This window comes from Kryptolebias marmoratus, linkage group LG9 (assembly GCF_001649575.2).
Source record: "Kryptolebias marmoratus isolate JLee-2015 linkage group LG9, ASM164957v2, whole genome shotgun sequence".
In the NCBI taxonomy this organism is placed as follows: domain Eukaryota; kingdom Metazoa; phylum Chordata; class Actinopteri; order Cyprinodontiformes; family Rivulidae; genus Kryptolebias; species Kryptolebias marmoratus.
In genome coordinates, this window is record NC_051438.1 from 15,959,818 (window position 1) to 15,985,577 (window position 25,760).

The 25,760-nt window shown below is 39.4% G+C and overlaps 1 protein-coding gene across 1 annotated transcript in view; it reads right to left on the minus strand.

The window, feature by feature from the left end:
* Positions 1-22,912, minus strand: part of adamts2 (ADAM metallopeptidase with thrombospondin type 1 motif, 2) — a 127,467-nt gene extending 104,555 nt beyond the window's left edge. Inside the window, exons 1-2 of the mRNA XM_037977271.1 lie at positions 22,631-22,912; positions 20,527-20,951 (exon numbers count right to left, since the gene is read on the minus strand). Of these exons, the coding sequence (XP_037833199.1) occupies positions 20,527-20,951; positions 22,631-22,718 (513 nt within the window). The 5' untranslated portion in view covers positions 22,719-22,912. The remainder of the gene's footprint in view (positions 1-20,526; positions 20,952-22,630) is intronic.
* Positions 22,913-25,760: the final 2,848 nt, after the last annotated feature.

Genomic DNA, 25,760 nt, shown 5'->3' on the forward strand with positions numbered 1-25,760 from the left:
ACGTACTGCACATGGGAAAACATGGTTTTGGAGCAAAAATCCCAAGAAAGCCACATGTGAAAAGCTGCCACATGAAACTTGATTTTGGAACATTTTCAACATGTTCAGGTCATCGTGTTGAATTAACATGTGAAACATCCAATCTTGGACAGGGAAAACGTGGTTTTAGAGCATTTTTCAGCACATTGAATTGTGTTTTGTTTTTGCAATGGACGGTGAAAGCAGGACAAAATTGGGGCTATAACCCTTAAAAATAAAATATTTATATAAAACAATCTTTTTAGAGATTTACTTTTAAAAACTACACCTCGGTGAGTACAACATTTCAAGCTGAAACTGCACTTTATTTATCCCAGAGGCTAATTTATGTATTGATTATTTTATTAACCAGTTGTAACAGCCCATCCTCACCTCTGTGAAGATACAGTAGGTATGCAATAAAGTTGATTAAGTACAGTTATTTGGCCATTAATCACACAAAGAGGAACGGGTCTTGATTCTCCCGGGCCCTAAAGGCCCAAAGAGCGCCGCACCAGTTTATCCAACAGAAGTATATGAACCCTGTAGAAACACTAAACAGCATCCGCCTTTACAAGCTGCTTGATCCCAGCATTAATTAACTGATCTTTATGCAAGAGTGTACCTGAACTTGGATGCGCCTGTTTCATATTTCACAGCTTTCCCTCTCCTCCCTCCTCCCACCTCCCCCCGTTCCCCCTCTCTCGTGCGTGTGTGTGCATTTGTGGCTGCTCGAATGCCAATGCCGTCATCAAAGGATATGTCAAAATGAAGGCTCTGGCAGCGGCTGCTATCAGGATCTCAGACAAGAACACACACATATAAGCATGCATACACACACACACAGACCGCTCCAGCTATGCTTTCATATCACGCCCTGGCAACGCCCACTGACTGCAGCATATCTCCATTGGTATCACCAAGGTTACCAGCGGTAGCCAGGGATACCATCGGAGCCGCTCATAGAAATGTAGAAAGAAAAGGGTGTGGCTGAAGTCTAGTTCGTCGACGCTCACATCTCCATGTCAAAAATGCCCCTCCAAAAATAAAAAAAAAGTCAAAAACAACATGAATCTTTAAATGCTGCTTAAGTTTCATTGAGCCTAATAAATGATTTCTTACTTAATCTGTGACAAATTCAACAGACAGAACGTCCATCATTCACCGGTCCGGTTGAGTCTTTTACATAATAAACACTTGTTCTGGTTAAATTGTTATAATTTATGCTGAGAGGAAAGTGATTCCTTTTATCATCTCATTTAACACCTCACCTTCAGCAATTATCAACATGCTGACTGTGTCACAATACTCACACCGCCATCTTTTATTAACAAGTCAGGTGCTATTTGATCTTTCGGCCCTCCTCCTTGTATCCTACCTTTCTCCCTAATATAATTTGTTCCTGTTCTGATGTGACAGACGTCTCAGACACATTCATTACGCCAGACTGAATGCATTAGGCATCGAATTAGTTAGGCTTATGTGATATGTTTAAAGATCCCAGATTAAAAACTGGTGTTTCCATGGCACAGGAGGGCATCCACCAGTACCCTTGTATTTATGGCACTCAAACACAAATTGAAAAGGAGTATTCCCAGGCATGCGCCGAGCTCTGCTAGAGACACAGGGGGAGGGAGATTGCTTTCCTCTTCATCTATATGTATATGTAAACATATATATTTAAACATTACAGCTGCTGGTCACAACTGTGATGTTTAAAGATTGATTATCCAAACAGTGAGATGAAAGCGTCTGACAAGCAGTAATTTAACTCGACTGCATGTAAGGAGGGCCCCACGCAGAATTATAATATGAATTCCCAAAGCAGAGGCTCCGTAGTCGAGTGGTTATCGTCCAATCAGAATACTGAGGGCTCAGTCTCCAGCTTTCCTCAGCACCACAGCCTTCAAATTAGGAACGGGCAGTGATTTTCAAATATTAGAAGAGTTATTAAGGGTACTATCTCAATTGGCTGCGATTGTTGGAAACTAGCTGATAGCTCAAATATAGGCTATTTTTTTTTTGTCACTGAATTCTGAGCGTAGAGACCGCAAGCTCATTTCAGCAAATTTTTCCTCATAAAACCAGTTTCTTCGAGTATTTTAAAGATTTACGTGTAAAATAAGACACTCCTCCAGAAAAAAAATGATCATGCCACGCTTCTTGTAGGTGATGCCAGAACACAGTTATGGTCTCAGTCGAAGCCTGTTACCTGTGTCAGAGCAGCTGAGGGAATCCGGTGAATAAAACTAAAGCTGCTGTTAACAAAACAACAGATACGAGAGATTTCAGCTTCCTGATCGCCACAGTCAACACTGATGAGTCAAAGAGAAAACAAGTTTTACTCTATATTTACTGAGTGCTATATGAACATGTCTTGTTTTTATTGTGAAATCACTGCACTGCTGTTTTGGCCAGGACTCCCTTGAAAATGATTTTGAACCTCAGTGGGATTATTCTTGGTAAAATAAAGGTTAAATAAAACGTTTAAATCTGTAATAATTTTTAAATATGGAGGGAATTTGGGGTTCATATGTGAAGCATGTTTTTTACAAAGGGATGGGCTGTTTCTTTGCTTTCACGTGACACATACGGGAGGAACTTCAGTTTCTGGAAAAAAAGTGAGGTTTTTACTTAAAAATTACTATTTATAACTTTTAAAGCATTTAATGTTCTGTTTAAATTGAAACACTTTTCAATGTCATGTTTGAATGTGTCACTATTTGTGAAATTTTGTATATTGAATTGTCGAAATTTTATTGATGTCTTACGAAAAACAAAAAAAAAACATGATTTCATCACATTTTTCACATGTGAAGAAGAAAATGTTCCAAAAATCACATGGAAAACTTGTGCAGACTAAGTGTTTTAGGCAGTGGTTTCCAACCCTGGTCCTCGAGGGCCACCATCCTGCATGTTTTACTTGTTTCTCTGCTCCAACACACCTGATTTGAATCAATGGGTGATTAACAGGCTTCTGCAGAACATGAAGAGGTAATTTAACCACTGAATCAGGTGAGTTTGAGCAGAGAAACAAGGAAAACATGCAGGATGGTGGCCCTCGAGGACCAGGATTGGACACCCCTGGTTTTAGGTGTTAATTTAACATGTTCTCACATGTGAAAATCTGATTTTCCACATGTGAAATTGACGTTTCATCCGGTAAGTGAAAAGACAATTTTTAGATGGGAAAAATGTGATTTGTGGAAGTCAGGAACAATAACAAACAATTTTAAACAGAATTGAATTTGGAAAAAAAAAAAAAAAAAAAAAAGAAATTCATTCATTCATTCAGGCCCTGTAAACAGGAATAAGAGGGTATATAAAATGAAAGAATGAATTTAAAGTGCACATTGTAAAACACAGAAGACAGGCTAAGGATGCATGGAGCCTGAGGCTGTGCGAGTGTTTGAATACATGCATGAGTGTATGTTGTACTGCATATATTTGTGGTGCCAATTAAAACATTGACACATCTACACAGCAGCAGCATTCCAACATCTGATCCACAGGATTTAACACGTGCGTCTAATTCCAAACCCACATACAGAAAAAAAAAACAAAATAAAAAATAAAATAAATTCAAAAAACAACATTTTTCTTCAGAGAAAACTCACCACCAGACAAATAATAGATGAGGCAAGCTATCAAAGTGACAATCACCAGGGAATCCCACCACTTTCAAATAAATACATGTACTCGTGTACACTCAGACACCCGGACACACACACACACACACAGAAACACATGTGCGTCTATTTCTTCCTGAACGCTGCAATTTACAGCGCTTCATCTGCAGGGGGGACACCGCGCTCCTCTATTACCCCCAATTGTTGGGGGCTGGAAGCAGAGTCAACAGCAATCGTTTTAATATAATCACACTGTCAGAGAGGAAATCAGCCCCTTTTTCTCCACTGCTCTGAGCTAAGCGCCGCCTCACGCTGAAGGCACTTCAACCATCATGATCTGAAGGAGAGCAAAAATGACCTTATCTCCTCACAGAGAACAATCTTGAGCAATTTTGCTAAGAGACATCCTCCACGTCTTTCTTTCTCGTGTAATGCTTTCACAAAGATCAAACAGATACCTTAATCCCGAGAATACACTTAGGCTTGAGCTTGTTACCTCATACGGTAGTAGGTATAGGTTCAATTTGTTTGCAATTTTCTCTCTGTGAATGTGTGTGTGTGTGTGTGTGGTGCGTGCAGGCCATTCTGCTTTCTGCGAGCTGACTCGTATTGCCATTATACATCACAGCATAGCTCCAGCGAATGGCTGTGTCAAAAAGCCTGCCTTCCTCTCCGCCATATCTCATACTTACCTCCTCTAACCAAATTACCCAACCCTTGCTTTACCCACCCCCTCTTTCTCTAGACATTGAGAGATGAGCTTCACAGACAGCTGCCTAACAAAAAAAAAAAGCGAGAGACAGCTGCTGTGTCCGGCAGCATTTCAGAAGTAAACAAATACATTCCGCAAGCAACAACACCAGTCATACATCTGCTCAAACACAACACAGTTTGCCAAAAATGTAAAACTGATGATATTTTCTTATATCTTCTTGTTTTTGGTACCACTGAACAGCTCTTAGACAATTTGTGAATGGTTTTAAGGTGACTAAAGTTCCCCCTTCCTTTATAATAGATCATTTATTTTGTTAAGAATGATCTAAAATTGGAAGCAGCAGTTTAAAAACAATGGCAAAAAATTATTGTTAACGGGAGACGCGGCATTTGCTGCAAAAATAGTTTGTGGATGCTGAAGAAGCTGAAAGTCAGCTGGTAAAGTTAAAACAAGCAGAAATACAACGAGGAAAAACACGAGCTAATGTGAGCAAAACAGATGCGAAAGCTAAAGTAATAAAACAGTAGCTGAAGGTAGCAAGAAAACATGCCAAAGCTAAAACTGGCAAAAACTGTAGCTTAACATTAGCAAAATAGATGCTTAAATTAACAAAATTGTGGTTGAAAGTGTAAAAGCAGATGCTAGAATTAAAATAGGCAAATACAGTATCTAAAATTAGCAAAACTATAATTACAAAGAGCAGAATGCTAAACAAAATTCAAAATGAATATAGCTAAAAGAAGCAGAAGAGCAGCTAAAAGCTAAAAGTGGGATACAAACAGAGAAAGTATCCTGAAGCAGAACAATATTATTGGAGACAATTCTGTGTAACTGTAGATCCTATTTTAAATATAGGTAAATATTTTGGGTTAGTTCAGGTTAAACTGGTTAAACATTTACTGAATCAAATGCCATACGGTGGCCCAGAATGTGAGCATCTTCAGACCAGGATGTTACATCTTAAAAACTAAAGTACTTTTGTATCTAAAGTGTCCATATCTTATCTGTTGATGTGCTAAAACATCAAATATATAATCATCAGACAAGCAATCAGGTTCTGGTGTAAATTTAAAAATGACTGATGTTGGTCTCAGCTGCTGTGATAAGTTGTAACCAGGATCATTTTTTAAGCTTAGAGGTGAGTGTGTTTAATAATCCTCGCGTAGAGCTAAAGAGTAACACGATAAACTGAGCTCGCTGAGGCAGAGTAGTCGGTTTCAGGGAAACAACAGCTTGTGGCTCAGTCGGGGATATGACCTCTACACGATGTGGTGGGCAAGAAGGTGAGAACAATGAGGGACGAAGGAAGAGCAAGAACTAAACAGGCACGTCACACGCAAAGGATTTCTACCTAAAACATTCAGCTGATCCGAGCACCCTGGCCTTTTTACCTCTCCTGTCGACTTCACACATGGGACGTTAAGTAAGCTGTACATTTTTTTTTACTTTACACATTTACAGGATATTATGAGTAATATGGAGGGCGAATATTTGGAGACAAAAGCTAAATTTGATTGTCAAATTGTGTTTGACACGAAGACCACAACAGTTACTTGTGCTGCAGCAATTAGGAAGTGACTTCGTTTATATAATCAGTCGTTAACAGGTGGGAATATTCACCCTGGGAATGTTCTGAAGATTTGATACTCAAAGGTAGATTATGCTTAAAAATAACAATAATAATAATAATCTGATGATCTGACGTTTAGCTTTATTTTTACACCTAAACCAACATTTCTAATCTATAAAGTAGAATGAAGAAAATGTAATCTGTTACCCAACAACTAAGCAATTTCTCCCATTTGTAAATAAAGGTATCTGAATGGAAAAACTGCTTCACAAAAAGCGAGCTGTGGTTTGAGCGAGGCACATTTAACTGGTGACCTCGGTGCTCTGTGCAACAGGAAAGCCCTCAGTTCATTCGGTTCTGACTCACACAAAAAGTCCTAAAAAAAAAAAATACATCAGAAGTATTGGGAGCGTGTACTCGGCCTCAAACAGCCTGTGTGGAGCGAAAGACCAAACAGACTTTTGTGAGAAATTCCTTGACCTGGGAAAACCTTGTTTCACTTGAAACTGGATGTGAAAAATAGCAGCACAGCTCATAGCTGCAAACCCAAATTTTAGGAAAACGTGCTTTTTATAAGTCCAGGGTAAATGCATAAATCTTATATATTTGAGTCGTTGATTGAACAGTGAAGACAGACTGTGTGGTTTTCTACTGCACTTATTTGTCAAAACATCTTCACTGGGTTTTAATTTGATAGATGCTACTCCTTATAATGTAATTGCCAATATCTGTGTGTGTGTTCGATTGCCTGTCTGTTAGCAAAATATCTGATGAAGCACTGGATGGATTTTATTGAAACTGTCAGTACTGGATGTACATAAACAACTAATTAACTTTAGGAGTCAGCCTGATCCAAGATGGCTGCCACAGTTCAGATAACAGAAATATGGCTGGATAACTCAGTGAGTTTGATAGATATTCAGCTGGCATTTGGTGTGGTAGTAGCTGAGAGTCATTCCCAACACATATTTTGAGCTCTAAGATCTTACAATATCACATGCAAAATGTTATGTTCAAGATTTGACCAAACGGGCTGAAGATTTGTCAGTTTTCAAGAGATTATCTTAGTTTAAAACTAAGCATGTGAAGCCTTTAAACAACTCTGCTTCTTCGTGCCTAGTTGAATTTAAAAAACAAACGTGTACAATTACACAAATCAACTAAAAAAAAACCTCTGTACTCCCCACACAGTGCAAAAAAGAAGGGAGGAAAGGTGCCAAAGCTGGTTGCAGGGATGTTTTATTTTCCTCAGCATGGTGAGAACAATGAAGACATGAGTTAGGAAAACAGACAGAGCTGAATGATGGCTTCATGCTGCTACACACCAGCAAAAAAAGAACAGAGAAAAGGGTCCTATCACATCGCATCAGCCTCAGCTGGAACCACACCTGCCCTGAGAGCAAAAACCCTGCTGCTGAGCAGAGGAGAGGAGCTAAAGAGCATAAAACAGCGCGGAAAAAAAGGACATCACTCCTTTTTTTACTCTGCTCCTCTTTGAGTCTCTCCTCTCCAGTATCATTTCATTTGAGCTTCATTTCTCATCTAATCTGCTCCTTATCTGGCCAACTCCCTTACCTCTTACCAGGCTGCAAGTTCCCCAGATTTACCCTTCTTGTAATGTGGATTTCCACACCGGGTCAGCAGAGCTACTCGACCACAGTCTGCAGAGGTGCTGATTATGTTTGTAGGAGTGAATGGAAGAAAAGGGGAGAAAGAGGATTAGAAATGAACTGTGGAGATGGAGCCCAACCTGACAATAAGTCCCTTCTCCCCAACGTGTCTGAGTGTCAGCGTATGTGAAAGAGCGAGGCAAAGGATTAGCTTGTCAGGAGAAAAAAAAAAAAAATCATTTCCCTTTCTGCTCCAAGGGATGCCGTCAATCACTGCAATGTAAGTGGAGCTTTGTGTGTGCAAGTGTGTGAGTGTGTGTGCAGAGCAACTATATGAATGCATAGCTATTACTATAATCATATCCAATAATAGTCAAAAGCTGTGTTTTATCTTTTCCTTTTTTTTCATGTGTTGAATGCATTATGCCAAACACAAATGCCACTACATTCTTCTTACATCATCCTACACAAATCCGCGTGGGAGACGCAAACAGCAATTACACAAATGTAAACGGATATGATGCACTGGTACACAGCTTACTACAGTGAGACTCTGACTCTTTATTGATCCTTCTTTGACTTTTCTTTGCCCTTTTCTATGGAGGCCAAGTGTGAAAGGGAAAGCCTGGGCTACGCTTCGCATTCAGTCTCCGGGATGATACTTAGGTTTGCATCTCCACGGACACACTCGCCAGCCTCCAAATACCAAATCTTTCACCTGGTAAATTGGAGAAACAATACTTTTGACATATTCGCAATATCGCTGCAAGACATAAGGTCTGTGATTCTTTTCATTTCCATGTACAAACCAAGAAAAAACAACGTTGTCCGAGGACATGGATCAATAGGTTAAACAAACTTGATGGTAGTTTATTGTTCCCTGTAGAAAAGAATACTGTTTTGCCAAAGAACACGTTCAAAATAAAACATAAGAAGAAATAAAAGGTAAACTGTGATTTTTATCTAAAAGGAGCTTCCTCTTCTGGTACAGAAACTAATGATGATGGGGTGTTAGGGCAACAGGTCAACACTCATGAAGGACAGGCTTTCTTTAGAAACCAGGAGAAGGTAGGATGACTTCTACAGTACTGGAGCCTTCTTCTGGCTCTGGAGATGTTACTTTTCACAACAGTTTCACAAACTGCTGTGAGACGGTGTTGGCATGCCAGTGTAAACAAGATACCAAGTGTTGGCTGTTAAGTTGTTAAAAAGAAGGGGAAAAAAGCCATCGGGAACAAGCAAACCAATGGCAAACAGTCAGACAACATGTTTTCTGCTTGGACTGGCAACACGAACCAAGTATGGCAGCATATTGAGAACATTACCCATCAGGAGGCCATGGCAGATGTGAAAGAAGACGGGTGCCATAAAAAATGGCTGTTTTCTTATGAAAAAAAAATGTTAGAAAATACTGATACTTCCATTTTTGTGTTTAAAGGTCTATCAGAAGGAAACTGAGCAGACTTTCCATCAGTATCTATGTTAGACATTCCAACATGCAAAGTGCAAAATGGTAGATTAACAATTTATTTTATTGTTTTGAACCAAAATTACATTAGTTGCAATGTACCCTCAAAGGCCGCAAGCGTAATATCTCTGGGGTGTAACACAAAACAGATAGGTGACAAAAATAAAAAAAAATACGTTGAAATAATTTACATAGAGCATTATTGCCATTAAATAGTGCGAACACGGTGTTAACGGCTGCTGTTTCACCGCCATAATTGGTAAGCAAACCACATTATTACTGTGTTTTCCCAGCTTGTCAAAAACCTAACATGATGAGGTTTTTTTTTAATAAACATACGGAGCAAAGGAACACAAGTAAAGCTTTCTACTGGAAGTAAATTTCCAAAGAAACCCTAGAAAATGAGCTGCAAAGAAGTGGTGCAGGTTTCCTCTCACAGTCCGAAGACATGAGTTTGTTTTTTGTAACAATAAACTGGCTATAGGTGAGAACATGATGGTTTATTACTCTGACAGAATATAAGATGAGTCTATATATATATATATATATATATATATAGTGGATATAGTGGATATACCTGGCACACACGGGGCCCAAGTATAAAAGCTTAGTGTTTTACATAGATAAGGTTTACTCAGAGTTGGAGATATTTCTTTGCAAACAGATTATATGTTTGTAAGGAAACATCCAAAGCTTGCATGTACATGCTGGCAGGCAATCAGTCACACTGATCAAAGGACTAGATGTCTTTCTTTGTTTCTGCAGCTTCACTCCAGCCCCCACAGAGTCAATTATTAGAATACAGTATTTTATTATATAATATATTACATATGTTGCTACTGTAACAATTCCTAAGGTCCTTGCACAAACAGAAAAAAAAAGTAATTCTTTTTTTTTAGTTGCAGAAAACAAACAAACGCAGAAAATAAAACAACAAGAAGCCTTGGTAAGATGAAGAAGGTGTGAGTTTCTGTTACGAGGTGTAATTCTTAGCTGCTGGAAGCACCAGGCAACATGATTTTTTTAACTGTAGATACTGTAAACAGAGCTTCAGACAGACAGGAAAGCTCTTCTTCATCACCGAACATGCAAACAAAAACCAAACAAGACGAGGACAGCAAGCAGATGAGCTGAAACCAGCTTAATAATATCCATGATGGTTTAGGTGAAACAAAAACGTAAAGCTATCTGTCCTCATCCTCTAAATTTGTAACCTTTTCTAACAGAGCCCTGATCAGGTGTTGGTGTTATGAAATTGCTCAGATTCAGGAACATTAAGAATCCTGCTTGCTCCCCCCTCTCTGTGTATCCCCCATGCCTGCACTCCCTTCTGTCTGCCTCTCGTGTTATTGTGTTTCTAAAGATTACGTGGGGAAAACTTCCAGATGAGTGGAAGAGAGGTGAAACGGTGCTGCCCCAGATGACACGGGAGTGGGTCAGTGAGTGGGGGGGCAAACAGAAGGCTTGTTAAGACTCGGCAACAAGAGGAAGATGTCTTGTCCGGTCTTCCAAGAAGCTCTACATTGGCTGCTGAGATCCACAGAACTGCTGATGTTGCGAGCATCGATCAGTTTCCTGCATGGCCCTGCAGCCTGAGGGACTGACAGCCTTGTCTAGCAGGCTGAAAAACATTCCTAATTACATTGTTGCATAAAAAACAACCTTCTTTGCATATCAAGATCTCAGAAAAATGTCAATAAATCTATGTATTGTGCCTGTATTTGCTGCATTTGTATGAACCTTTGGTTCTTCAGAATACACAGAGTTAGGCTCATTTTTTCAATTGCTTTAGTCTTATGTACATGGAAATGTTGGGGGGAACTATCTGATCCTACTAACCGCTGTATGAAAGGCAGGAAAACAGGGCATGGTACATCATTCGTCTGAAAAAAATCAGAATTTATTTATTATCAGCATTTAGAAGCTTTTTTTTTATCATGTATTGTTGTTGCTAACCAAGCTGTTTAGAAATAATCTGTTTGTTCATTAAAGCCCAAAGTGCAGTTTGTAGAACCTTTGTGCCTCGGCGTCATCACAGAACCCACAAACTTTTATGACATCTGAACAGAACCTTAGTTTCACTCCTGCTGCCACATCGTCAGCACATTTTAGCGTCACAAAAATAGCCTGCTGGTGTTATGACATAACAAAGGTGTTTCCCTTAAATTGTTGGGGTTCCACTGCTCTATTTTCGTTGGTGAATCCTATTATTTCATCCACTCAAACAAACTGAGCCTGCACTCAGCGAATGACAGAGAGCGAGAGGAAAAAACAGTAAGTGGGCTGGTTAAAGTGCATGGAGTGAGTGGCAGTAATCACAGCACTGGTAAAAGCACTCGTTTGCTCGACTGTGTAACATTCCTCAGAATGAGTTTACTCTCTGCCTGACTCTATCTCTCTCCCTCTTTCCTCTGATCCTGATAATAGCTCTAGATTGAGTAATTGTATGTTTGAGTAGAGCTACACTGCAGGGTGGAACCTGCAATCAGAAACTGTTTCTCTCTCTGTCTCTCCCGCTCTGTTACGGTCCTGGCTCTTCATTCATGCAGTACACCAGCAGCCTGGCCTCTCCTTCACTTCAGACCCTCCCTCCAGCCCTGCGGTTCCAGCAGGCCTCACTACTCACTACGCTGCTTTATTGTGTCTACTCACACAGCCAGTGAGGGTCAATAACAGCTGTGTGCTACGCTGTAATTGATGTCATCATTTCAATTTGAGTAGATTACAGTTGAGAGCTGCTTATCGTGTGACCCGGGGTGGAATAACACACTGTAGGGCCCAGTGAGCTGCTACGCCTCATCGGGCTTAACTGCTGGGTTGACTGAATGGATGAATGGGTTGGCTCCGCATTGGACGGCCTTTTCTATTGACTTCTAATATTCAGGTAATGACTGGGTGTATTTCAGGGGCATGTCCAGAGCAAATGTCCATGTCACTGGTATTTATTGTGGTTCTAGAGCTTTTATTGTGTTTGGTCTCCCTGCTGTATCAGTTGGCACGCTGTCACATAACTAGGCTCTCAGCTGGGGCAGAAATGAGTGTGTGTGTGTGTGTGAGGGGGGGGGGGGTGAATGTGTGTGTGTGTGTGGCAATCTAACTTGGTAATGTTGTGTAACTCTACAGACCTTAGATTAAAGGTTTTACAGTCACATCATGACTGCAAAAATTAGGATGAGATAAGATATAAAACAGGGTTAAATCAGATATGAGACAAATAATAAATGAGATCCTTTTTAATGAGATGAGATGAGATGAGATGAGATGAGATGAGATGAGATGAGATGAGATGAGATGAGATGAGATGAGATGTCAAATAAAATGAAATGGAATGAAAGATTATATGAAATAAGATGAGATATAAGATAAGGAAGAGATGAAACATGAGTGATACAGTAGGATAAGATAAGAAATGAGGTTAAATGAAATGAGAGAGGAGAAGAGATGAATTGAGATGAGAGATCAGATAAACGATAAGGTGCGATAAAACAAAATAAGGTAGGATGAAATGAGACATGAAAGATAGGAGATAAGTAATAAGGTAAAAAAGAAGAGATGAAATGAGATTAAATAACATGAAATCAAAAGAGAAATAAAATGGGATTAAAAAGTAAAAGATAAAATGAGATAAGATAAGATAAGATAAGATAAGATAAGATAAGATAAGATAAGATAAGATAAGATAAGATAAGATAAGATAAGATAAGATAAGATAAGATAAGGTTTTTCATTTTATAACTGGCTGTGTTTATATCTTCAGATTTTATGTTATACTATGTTTTTTACATGCATGTGAAATTTGTCTGATGTTTTTACCTTCTGTAAACACTAAGCACAAGAGGCTAATTGCTTCCAAACCAGTTGAGGTAAATGTAACCAATGTTCCTTTTCTGCACAGCTGCTAACACCTCGACAACCGTAGAAACCTGACAAGCTGGACTGTTTGTTGTTGTAGCCGGAAACTGGATTAAGCATCTCTCTACCAAGTTCACAAGCAAACTTCAACCAATAAGATCAACCAAGTGGAACCACACAGAACCAGTAAATGGTGAAAAGGAGAAAACCTTTGGGTTTCAGCCACAAACAGAGCCAAGTGAGATTTATGCGCCTGTGGTCATGATCTCATAGGAGTCCTGCTGCTTTACAAAGCAACAATTTTTCACCAAAATACTAAAGATCTTGGGCACCGTAGAACACTAAAGAATATTGATATTACTCAACTTGTTTGAAAAATTCGTAGTTGCGAGTTTAACAAATCGTGCAGCTGCTGTTTAGGTTAGAGAAGCAATACGTGGACTCTTTACTCTATAGTCTGTGAAAACCTTTGAAAAACTGTAAAAGGGTGAAACTGGTTAAAAACAAAGTGCCACCACAAAGAAAATGAATCAATACACACTTTTCAATACTTTAGCATTTCTCTTTTCCATTTATGTTCGAGTCTTTTCAATAAGAGCACCAAGTCGCACTAAAATCCTTCCCTGTTCATGCTGTGGGCTAAAAAGATACATGAAGTTCACAGCCATGAAGAAAACATGGAAGAATATACAAAGACCATCACCTGCAAAGAATCAGAACAATTTTTTGGTCCACGTCAATGACATTCCAGCAATTTAAAAAGCATTCCTAAAGCTCCTCAACTGTAAATTATTCTCCACATTGATACCTGGCAATTCTCTTAACCCTCAACAGCACTTATCTGATCAGTTCTTCAGAGCAGAGCTGATGCTAAAAACAGACAAAAAGTAATCACTAAAGGAACACTGTCTCTTGCTGTCTCCTTTTTTTTTTCCTTCCTTTTTTTGGAGCTTTGAATCTGTGGGTGTCAGGAAGCAAAAAGCTATCTGCTACATTCTTTGCCTTTCTCCTTCTCTGTCATTTCCCTGACTCTTTTGATACCATCATTAGGAGAGCTCTCCTGCTTGCTGCTACCGCTGCTGGCCAGAAAACACGAAACAAAGGGAGAGAGCAAGAGAAGGAAGCAAGGGGTGGAAACAATAAGAGAAATGCGTGCACTGGTTCTAAACACCCTAAAGACTGTTCAGAGACACTTTGCATTTTGCTGCTGTCTCTGCCAGTTGATGTGCATGTGCAGAGTGTTTATTACACGCCTGTGAGACAGCAGCAAATGCACATCACAGCAGTACGCTGGTATCCAGGTGTGCACCCACCTGGACTGTAGCAGTAAAACCCGAAATGACAGGTAACACGCTTCCTCTGGTAAGGACATGCTTTGTTAAAGACATCAGTTCTCAGCCAGATCGATTTGTGGTCTTTGTGCCACTTTGTTCACACGGTAACGTAGAACTGCCACGCCATAGTTCAGAACCTGCTGATTATGTGATGCACACAAAAATATGTGGTCTCATTTTTGATCTTGTTCTACACACTTAATATACCCCAGCTCGTGTGCTTTTTGAGAATCAAGAAACCTAAAATCAGCCTCTGTGGGTTTATTAATTTCAGTCTTTAAAGACTATTTTGTGGTGTAGTACCCATTAATATCAATAGGTGGCATCAGGACGTGTGGCAGATCTACACTTTGTGTCCTTGTCGACTCTTCCATCATTTGGCAACAAGGAGCCAATTTAATAACAGCCTAACATATGGTCTGCTTATTTAACTTCTTTTAATCTGAGTAACTATTGCATGGCCACACACTCAGGACCTGAAACTTAAAGTGCTTTTCAACCAGACCACAGTCTTACAATCATTGGATTGTTCTTCTTGCACTGCTGGTACTGTGACCGTTCACAGTTCTTGTAACTAAATGTATCTTTTGTAATTTTTTGTTTCAGTATAGGAGCTTTCTTGGCTCAGAAGGGACACTCCAGTGACATATGTGATAGTATGTTGATTGGCCAACCAAAGTGAATGCTCTTCTAACATCTACGTTAGTAAAACTGAAACTGCATCGCTAAAGAAGGTCCCCTTTGAACCTGTACAGCATAAAATAGACTGATATGTCGTTTGAGTCTTGCCTCCAATACAAATTAAACCAAAAACACTGGTCCAGTTGTTGTTGGTGCTGAATGTTACATGCAAAAGTGAAGTGACCATGATGAGTGTCAGCTAAGTGTTGTACAATCACAATGATGATGAAAGCAAACATGTAGGTCCTTATAACCTCTCCATAGCAGAACTAACAATTTTTATAACTCTCAGAGAATCTTCCCATCTGTTTGGTCCAAAAGCATCTATTTACTTCAGCTGATGGGGTTCTTCTCCCTAAAACTACATTTTGTCAGTTCATGCCAAGTCAGGATGTCCCAATTCCTTTTTCATGTAGGGGCAATGAGTTAAACTAAACACTATTGAGCACTTTAAATGGGGCTGTTATTTAACGTTAATCATTTTCTATAAGGGTTATTACAACATTTTTGTTTCTCATTACATGTTGTGCCTCACTGTTCTGACATTACAGAGATGAATCTGTCTGGTTTGATTGTTACCAATATCCTGGTGGGGAAAAGAAATAGTCAAAACACTATATATTTTCAAGTCTCAACAGAATGTCTTTTGCATTGTTGGTTATAGTTCAAGGATAAGACTACTTCACCCTGACAAATCATAAATATATCCTCCTGACTACCAGTAAATATGTCCTCTGTGGAGGACATCTGTAAACCTGAATATCTCCTTTTGCTTCTACAAAGAACATATAGGGCTTTTCAGTGATGCCAAATGTGAAAGGGTGAGGCTAATTACCTTACAAAGATTGGGGAATTTAAAAGATGTGACTGGACAATATTTGTTTTCCTGGTAAACTAAAATTGAACTTAAAGAATATGCTCTAAATGTTTTCATGAAGTGGGTTAAGAGTACTATAACCATGAGAAAATCAAGAGTAAAAGTACAAACCTTCAGTAAAACAAATCAAGTCTAATAAATTTGATTTATCTGGAAAAGGAACAGATGTCCAGAATAAAACATTACCGAAACAAAGTAAGCAACATATGTTGAGCGTTTCATTCACTACTTCAGAATCTCACAACTAAATAATAATTTGTCACTGAAAAATAAATAGCTAAAATGTTTTAAGCCTTGACCTCTCATCGCTATGTCTCAGTGTATCATTTAAATAAGCTGGTTCTGCCTCCATGAGACAACATAAAGGCACACATACATGAATGGGCCTGACCCCACACCCACACGGGACAAACTCAGTCCTATGCAATCAACAGTTTGCACGTTGTTCTCTGATCAAATATACACACACACAAATATAGTTTAAAAATCTGTGTTCTGGCTTTGGTGCAATTTGTCCTCACAAATCTATTTCTTTATGCAACCATTAAAAAAACTCTTTGCAGCTAGCTCTTTTGTTTGTGTGTGAAATGGCTCCTGTGACTTCACAAACCATTTTCTTTAAACTATAGAGTAAGAGAACTAAAAAGTTGTTTGGCTTTTAAGCTTGCAAGAGTTTCTTCTTGTCACTTTTTAATGTATGGCAGGCAAATTTTCTTAGTGACTTTAGTGAATTTAAGTACCATTTTCATTGAACTAAAGATACACTAAAACATCAAAGAACCTGAACCACTGCAAAAGCCTTTACTGAAGAAGCTCCAATCAACCGACTGTTCCTTATCTAACTATATACATCAATCAGATAAAATCAACCCTAAAATGTGTCTTTTAGAAATATTTCATCATCCTGGTTTAACAAGTATGTAAAAATGACACAAGAAAAGCTGCATATAAAACATCTGATTTCTGATTCATTAACTTCAGCTTTGTCTTTTATATTCAAATCAATGATAACATTTTTGTCTCCACAGACAATGTACAATTAAATAGAAATCAGCAAAAAATAATTGTACTGTTTGTGCTTCTCTTAACCGTGACTGTTGTGGTATTCTGTTCAAAGAGATAATACATTCTCAGGAAGTGGTAACTTCAAATCCAAAAGATAAAAGTCAAACCCAACTCCTGAGCGCTCATAGATGTTCACAGAAACACAGAACAAGGCTGCACACAGCTACACTTGTGTACAAAGTGGAAGCCTGCTAAGCTTATGAGTTAAACACACAGACACAAGGTGTCATCTGCAGCTTCATTTCATTTTTTTCTGGACAAAAGACTAAAATTACATGCAAACACAAAATTACACATACAGCAACACCCATTCTTCCCTATTTAACAAAACAAAGAATTAAATGTTGATTTACAGCAGCATTTCTGGGTTATTATTATTATTATTATTATTATTATTAATCTCTGCATCACTGCAAGTGAATCCAACTCTTTGCATGGCTCACTGCCATAACAGTTACATGTGAAAAATGTTAAATGTATAGACACAACTTTCAAAATGTGGCAAGTTAAATGGCAGTCAGGAATGCATTTGACAACAGCCTCAACTGTGTCTTGTGCTACAAGCTTACCTTTGAAAAACATATTTTCATTATAGATCCCAGCTGAACTGAATGCTCGAGGTACATAAGGTACAAAGCCTTTTCCTAATAACTGTTTTAAATAAATACCTCTCACCAATAAAAAAAAAATCCTGATATTTAATCATAAAATCTAACTGTTCACAGAGTGCATCTTATTCAACCTCATATTCTTAAGAGGTTTTGAACCACAGAGATCCTATCCAAATTAAAATTATGAAACTGGTTGACTGAAAATTAACTTCTTTAAAATAAACCCACTCACTGGACTAAACTTTTTTTTATCTCTGTTCTTCATTTACAGCCAAATGTTTCTAAAGCAGAAAACACTAGAATAAGGTTCAAACTTTCATGTCTTGATAAAAGGAAGCACCCGCGGCCCATTAATTTAATGAAAGTATAATAATAGCCTTATTGTTACTTGTGCTTTATAGATGTGGCAGTGGTACTGGTAAGGTTTTTAATTTGTGTTCGCCGTTTTTTTTCCCCTGCTGGATTTTCTTCAAACTTCAGGACTGTGATTAGTTCTCTGAAGCCAGCTCAAACACAAGACTTAAAAGAACAGATCCAGAGTCAGAAAGCCCAAGTTGAGTTACCAGTAATGAGCAGCTTCACAGCACTACTAACTACAAATCCTTAGAGTTAATTAAGATCTCCTAAAGAAAGCCTGGGTAGGTTTGTACTATAGGGCACAGGTGTGTTTTTAAACTTACTCCAAATTAATTTGAGTTCAAATCTGATTTTCATAGATTAAGTGAAAGGCTTTAAACATCTCGTTTGTGTCTTCAGAAAGTTGACACAAATATTAGCTTCTTGCCAAACTGCCGGTGAGCAGATGTAGCACAGTAAGTACATTTTTATTTGAATAATTCAAATATTTGAAAAATAATCACCTGATTTATTATTCTCACAAAGCTTCATTTTGCTTTGACTGCACTAAAAGAAGCGCTGCGCATCCTTCTGCACAACAAAGTACACATGCTGCAATTTTCATCAAAAGACTCTGTGACTCAAACATGTCTGAGGCCTTTCCTAAAACAACGAGGCTGCTATCTGAACTTATTTTCCCGTACATTTAAATTAAAAGAGAAAAGAACTATGCTGTCATATGCATATGTAATAATAGCATTATCTTTTATCCACCAGAATATTAAACAATTAGTTGAAATTGCAATTAACTACCACAAATGTGTAATTTCACCACACAGAATACAGCCTGTAGAGTCATGTCAGAGAGGTTTTTCAGCTGTGAAGTCCCTCAGGTAAACTTGAAGCCATGTGGAGAAAGAACATTTCGAGCTTTCTTTCAATTGGCTCATGTTTACTGCTACAGCAAACCTTTCTATCTTTGCATTTGCATGGCTTCAAATCTTCATTCAGACACCCCCCATAACCCTCAAGCCACTATAAATGTTGTTCTACAGGACAGGTAGTGGCCAAAAACTACAAAAGTACCTTAAGACATTATTTCTGCACACAAAATGGAATGGGATGTTTTTATCCACATTTCTAGAACTGAAGTCACATTAGGAGTTAATCTTTTCCTCACTAATAAGAACAGATAAACAGTTACAGCTGCTTCAACAAACAACAGAAAACAAACTATCTGTTACTAGGAGCACAATCAACAAACCGGTGATTGGTACCGACTGATCTGTGATCTGTTACAACCCGGCTTTGACGGCAATCTCATCTGGTTGTTTCCAATAAGCCCCGAAATGACCAGAACAAGAAGCAGCAGCAGCGAAATGCCGCTGGCTGGTGTCAAGCTAAGTGGGCATGTCGGGCCTGTGCTGTCCTGGCTGCTTGCCTGCTCTCTCAGCTGCTCAGTCAGTCCCCAGTGTCCTGGAGCCTAAATGGATCCAGTTGCTGCTGCTCAGCTTCAGTGGTGGGCTGATCTGGCTGACTAATGAACCCGATTTACTAATAGGGGAACCCCTCACACTAAATCTCAACATTGCCTGTTTTATCCCCCTCTTAACTATGTTTACATTCTGTTTTCTCTCTCCGTCTCTCTTCCCTGAAGCTTTTATCTTCCATTTGTCTCATCCACCTCTTCCTTTAATGCTGGCCTCCATCTCTCTTCATCCTCTCATCTCAGCTCCTGACTGTGCGCAGTCTTCACACTGTCTAAATATCTCACTTCACCTCCCTGACTGATAGTCTTTCACCAACAGTTTGCCATCTCCTTCCTGTTTCTCTATCTATCATCAGCTCTATTAAAAGCTCTTTGAACAACTGTTGTGCGACCAAAAATATTTTATGGGGGCAGCTCAAATTTGAATGTTGTCGCAGGACCAGCGATCAGTCTGCAACCCCTCTGTTGCAGACTGATCGCTGTTACTGTCTGTGTAGACAGCCTGAGATAGGGATGTACAGATAAATCCCTTAGAGGTGAATTTTGCTATTCTGTAAATAATGTGTAGCAGTCATATCCGAACATACCAAGCCAGTTAAAATGCAGGCACATCTGTGGGCAGCACAGTCACTGTGTCATGACACTTGATGCAAAACTCTTGTAATGAACTTTCCTTAAAGATGGTGCCTTCCACCGCACACACCAAAAGGAAGTTGACCAGAATACTATTCTAACTTTTAAAATAACAATTTCATATTTATCCCAAAAAATGGTAACGCCTTTAACTACCCGAATCCTATATATTTAAATAAGAAATGTTATTTTTAGACTGGAAATATGAATAACTTTATGAATGGAACTATAGCCTGCCTTTATTAAAATGGCACACAGGTAAGCATACCGATCAGCATTTATTAAAACAAAAAAAAAACCTAATCAGTAGTGATGCACATTGGCTAATTGGGGAAAATAGCTTGAAAATTCTTTCTCTTCTTCTTTACATGGTTAAACTAAAACTAATGGGAAAGGTCAGGGGGATGAAAACATGAGGCCTCAGGTTGTAACCAATAGGGAAAGCAGCACATCATAAGACTGACCCCAACACAAAGCCTGAATTTTGGTGCCAAGCAAAGGAAAAAAAATGGCCAAATAGTATTGCACTTCAAGATATTTCTTCCAGTGTGCACTCTGTTCTATCCCTATCCAGAGATGCCTTTATGCTGAGCTCAGCAGCCAGAAAGGAACGCAGGTAAGACAGGTTTTCCACTCACCAGGCCGTCACAGTTGCTGATAGCTGCGGTGGCTCCTGGTGTGTCTGTGATGTCTCCCACATACAGGCACTCATCATGCAGTGGCTCAGAGTACCGGATGCTGTCACTGTCATCGTGCCACTCCATCTTGGCTCCGGGGGCCACCAGCCTGGCATTGTGGCGCAGGCGCAGGTGAAACTCCCGGCCGAAGATGGTGACGTTGTAGTAAAGCCTCTCCTGACGGGCCAGGTGCTCTCGGTTCTCCTCGGCTCCTGTTGGTCCTTCCCACTCATCGCTGCCTTCTCCTACCTCCCTCCTCCGGCGCCTACGGGACTGCCCTCCTGCCACCCGGCCAGCCGAAACGGCGTGTGACAGAAAGCGGCCCTCTGCGTCCACACTGATTGGCCTAACCAGTCCATACTCCCCCAGAACGTGCTGCAGGGAGTCTAAGGACAGTTGTGTAGGGTGGGGGGAGAGGAGGCCAGACAGAATGGAAAGAATGGTATTGGGTGAGGAAGAGTTGAGAATATGGAAAAAGAAAAAAAAAGAGAAGAACAGATAGAGGAAAGGAACAAAAAAAGGATGAAGGGAAAGAGAGGAATGAATGAGAAGGAAATAGGCAGAGGGTGATGAAAAGAATAGAAAAAACAGAAGTGGGGTGAACAAAAGATTACAAAAATGTCAAGAGTACCATTTTTATTCCTTATTATAAATTGTGTAAAAAAAAGAACACAAATAAATAAAATAATAACAGTAGCATTTGCAAACACAAATTCACATTTGTATCCTTATTAGGACATTTATTTCTGTAGTCTAACCCTGACCCTAAACATTACCAATAAATGCCTAATCCTAATTTAATCTAATCTCAATTCACGCTTTAGCATTAAAACCTGACTCCTAACCCCCAAAATAATGTCCCATTTTATTAGGAGCAGACTTTGGTACGCATAAGGACTACAGGTTCTGACAAGGTAGGTGAATATAGCAGAAGATGTCCTAAAATGCTTCAAAAACAAGAACACACACACACACGCGCGAAGCCCCACCCATGAACCCAGAGGCGACCCTGGCGCTCGGCTGCGCGCGTCAGGAACCGGCAGCCTCAGCAGTGCGCGCTGCGCTCCTGACACCTTCTGTGCCCTTCCAGCGCCAACAGGAAAGCCGGAACAAGATTCAAGGTGCTAATTGCGGCTCTGTCGCGCTGTTTTATCACTGCCAATCTGCAGGATCCGGGAGAAACAAGAAATGAAATAAATAAATAAAAAAAATCTACAAACTCCCTACCAACTGAAACAAAGGTGATCCATGATAATTGTGCGCTTTGGGCTTCGTTTTGCTATCTCGTTGTTTTAAAATTCCCTTTTTATATATCAGCAAATACACACCACGTGCTTCTGATGTTCTGATTAAAATATCCACACGTGACAAGCACACCTGAGAGATGCTTTCTGCGCCCCCCCACACACACACACCTTCCTAACACACTCACATCCGAGGCTTATTCTACGCTGTCAGTGTCAACACGGGCGCTCTCATTGTGCACTTCATTTCACCACAAAGTCCTAATTTATAAAAGTTTTCGGACTGATAGGATCAAACGAGCTCCTCTTTAGTAGCTCGAAGCTTCACGGAGGAACGATTTGATAACAGAGTGATCAATAGGCTGACATCCGACTCCCTGCGTCCTGTGACGGATCGATAGATGCGACAGCGGCCGAATTAGATAACGTTTGCCTACTTCCTTGCAAAATCCGACAGAGTGTATCCTCCATCTGATGCCCTTTTATAAACACCCACTAAATCACTACAACCCCCCCACCACCACCACCATAATAAGGCTGCGAGGAGGCAACCACAACACCGCTCGCACCGCCTGGAAGTGCGAGCACAAACAGCAGGACCCAGAAGTTCTAATAGTGCGAAATCAAGGAAGGGGGAGCCTGGAAAATTAAAAAAAAAATCAATAAATTTTTAAAAAGCGTGCAGAAACATTAGAGGAAGCATGATGAGGCGGGCAGAGAGTGTCCTGCCGCTGCGATGAGCCGCTGCTGAGAGGAGCTGATCAGATCACGGAGCAGAGCAGGACACAAACACCGGCCACGTTGGGCTGGACCGTACTTACTAACGCTACTGGCGATGTAAAGGCCGCTGGTGTGCAGCAGGAAGGCCGGCAGAATAATCAGGACAGTAAATCCCGGCGAGAGACCCATGGCAGCTCCGAACTGCGCAGGTGAGAGAGTGGGACTCCGGGCTCCAGTGCGGTGAAGTTCCCCCCGCCTGGCGCGACCAGCCACGCCACGACAGCAACAGCACAGCAGCCCGCAACTAGACTGCCAAGTGCACCGGGAGAGACGGAGCTCTCCTCCTCCTCCTCCCCCTCTCTCTCTGTCTCTCTCTCCTCCTCTCTCACTCAACTCTTCCCTTCTTTCCGCTCCCTCCTTCCCTCAACTCCCCTCTGGGCGTGCTCCCCCCCAACACACACACACACACTCACACACACACTTCATGTGGCGCTCACTCACACGCCTGCCACCGGGCTCCACTCCCCGTGTGTCTCCCCGCACAGGCCCGCTGACAGCGAGCTGCTTCATCACACCTCCAGCTTAAAGCCTCAAGCCTTAAGGTCTTTCTTTTTCTTTTTTTTTCTTTTTTCTTACAACTTGGGAGCGCTTTCTAGGGCCATAACTAATGTTCAAGTCGCCGCTCCACCGGTTTCTGATGCGCTGCGAGCCTTTTGGAAACTTTCAATATTCTGCTGGGTCCGGGCGGGCGGGCAGGGTTTGGGTGAGCAGCAGCGCCCCTTGTGGCTCGATGCAGGACAGCGCCAGGTTTTTGCAGAACCCAAGGGTCCCATTTACAGACTGAAAAATAAACACAAAAAAGGACTTCTAGTCCTGGCATGCATTGCCCTAACTTAGAAAACAAGACAAAATTGTTAAATACCGACGAGCACAATAATGAAAAATTGAAAAACGATATTAAGTGAAAGGCATAACTGCTTCTCATGGCAGAAATTTAGACTCAGATTATCTTGTGCTGGAGTTGTAGTAGTTTTGGTCCAACTTCTCAGAGTATGCGTTACGGATGATTTTCAGCTACTACAACAACAAATTTTAACTTAATATCTGTAAAATGAGCTTAGTTTCATATAAACAACTGAATTAGATTGACTATAAAAGTTATCAGGTGTAGATATACATGCAATAATTATTTTCAGAATGTTTTATTAGAATCTTTCCACTAATATTTTGTTATAGTAGTATTTTGTTACCATTCAAACAGGGTAAACTCTAAATAGTTATTTGCTAAGATTTAAAGAAAGATCTTGCACGATTGGTTAGTATTTAAAATATGTAGTGGTGGTAATTCTCAGCTACTAACACATCAAAGTTTAGTTTAATATCAATAAATGAGCCAAGTTCTGTGTATTTTAAGTTCGATTGGCTTTGGCAGCGTTCTTGAATTGGGGTGACTCCTAAAATTAATCAGTGGTAGACGTTCATTCAATGATTACTTTCTGAAAGTTTTGCTAAAATTTATCTAGTGGTTCATGAGATATTTTAGTAACAGACACACACTAACAAAAGACAGAGTCAATAACATAATTGTTTATCTTTATTTTTCAGCATCAGGTGAAATAAGTTGCAATCATCTATGATGTATTTCATCTTAAAATATAATCTGGTTTTATTTACAGTCTGTGGTTCCTATTTATTTCCACTAATGTATTAAGGCTGTGATAACATCAGGTCCTTACCACACAGCTAACATGAACAAATAAACATTTAATAGTAATACCGCAGTGTCTCCTGGAGTTGAGGTAAACTTTCACTATAAGCGTAATACATATAATTTCTATGAAATATTGCTTTTTTTGTTGTTCTATTTTGAATGGCAGTTGGTTGATCTTGAAAATGCTTTCAAATGTTAAGGAATTTGTATCTATAATGCAAAACATTTCAAACTAAAAAAATCTGTTCTGTGAAATTAAAGTTTTACTAAACTGATGATAAAATTATAAATAAAGGTCAGCAGGCAGATGCATGAAAAACTGTTACAAAAGCCCAAGGTCTGTTTTCTGTGTGAATTGAAACAGAATCATCAACAGTATAGTATATTTGTTATACTGTAAATACAACATAACTATTTTATGCTTAAAGCAACACAATGAATGCACTTTCTAAACAAGAGTAGAAAAATACAAGTACAAATACACCCAAATATTTCAAGAAAAAGAAGAGTTTTAAAGTAAAAATAAAAGTTCAATATAAAAAATGTGAATATATTGACTTTGAACACACGTTTATACAGACACACAAATATATTCATAAAAATTCACTAACAGTAAAAATATTTATATGATTTCACAAATAGGAATGTTTTTAACTTTTTATAAAAAAGGATCTTGAGGCAGTGCATTCCATTTCATTTGGTCAAAAATACAGAATGCTGTTGTCCATGGATTGGAAAAAGTACCTACTATAACTACTAAAAGTTACCAGACTGCAGACCTGATAACCTGACTAGTGTCTTTTATATATTGTGGTGCAAGGCCATTTAATGTTTCATGTACAAGTAATAAAGTTTTAAAATATATTCTGCTTTCAATAGGAAGGCAGTGCAGAGATCTAAGAACAGATGTAATGTGGTCAGATTTCTTCATACCTGTGAGAATATCTGCAGCTGCACTTTGAATCAGCTGCAGATTGTGTTCAGCACATGTGGGAGGCCTGTAAAAAAAAAAACAATAGAGTTCAATCTACTTCTTATTAAATGCATGAATTATTTTTTTAAGTCAAACTCGTACAAACTGATACAAAGTCTTTCACTTTTGAAATGTTTTTTCAAATGATAAAAAACAATATAGTTATATAACTGATGCGATTTTTGAAATTTAGATCACTATCTAAAATTAAACCAAGGTTTTGTGCTTTATTTTTGGACTCCAAAGACAGAGAACCGAGATGAGCAACAACATTCAGTCTCTGCACTGAAAATGAGTGTTTCTGTTTTACCTTTAGCTGTAAGAAGTTGCAACATTCACACATTAATATCATTTATATGTTGTGTAAGGGAGTTCAGAGAATCTAAACCATCAGGATAAAAGGAATTATACATCTGCAAGTCATCTGCATAATTGGGGTTATGCATAATTATCTCTGACTATCCACATTTACTTTGTGAATGGTCATCCAGAACAAGCAGAGGCCACTTGATGACTGTTTTATGTTGGGATTAGTTCACGTTTTTGC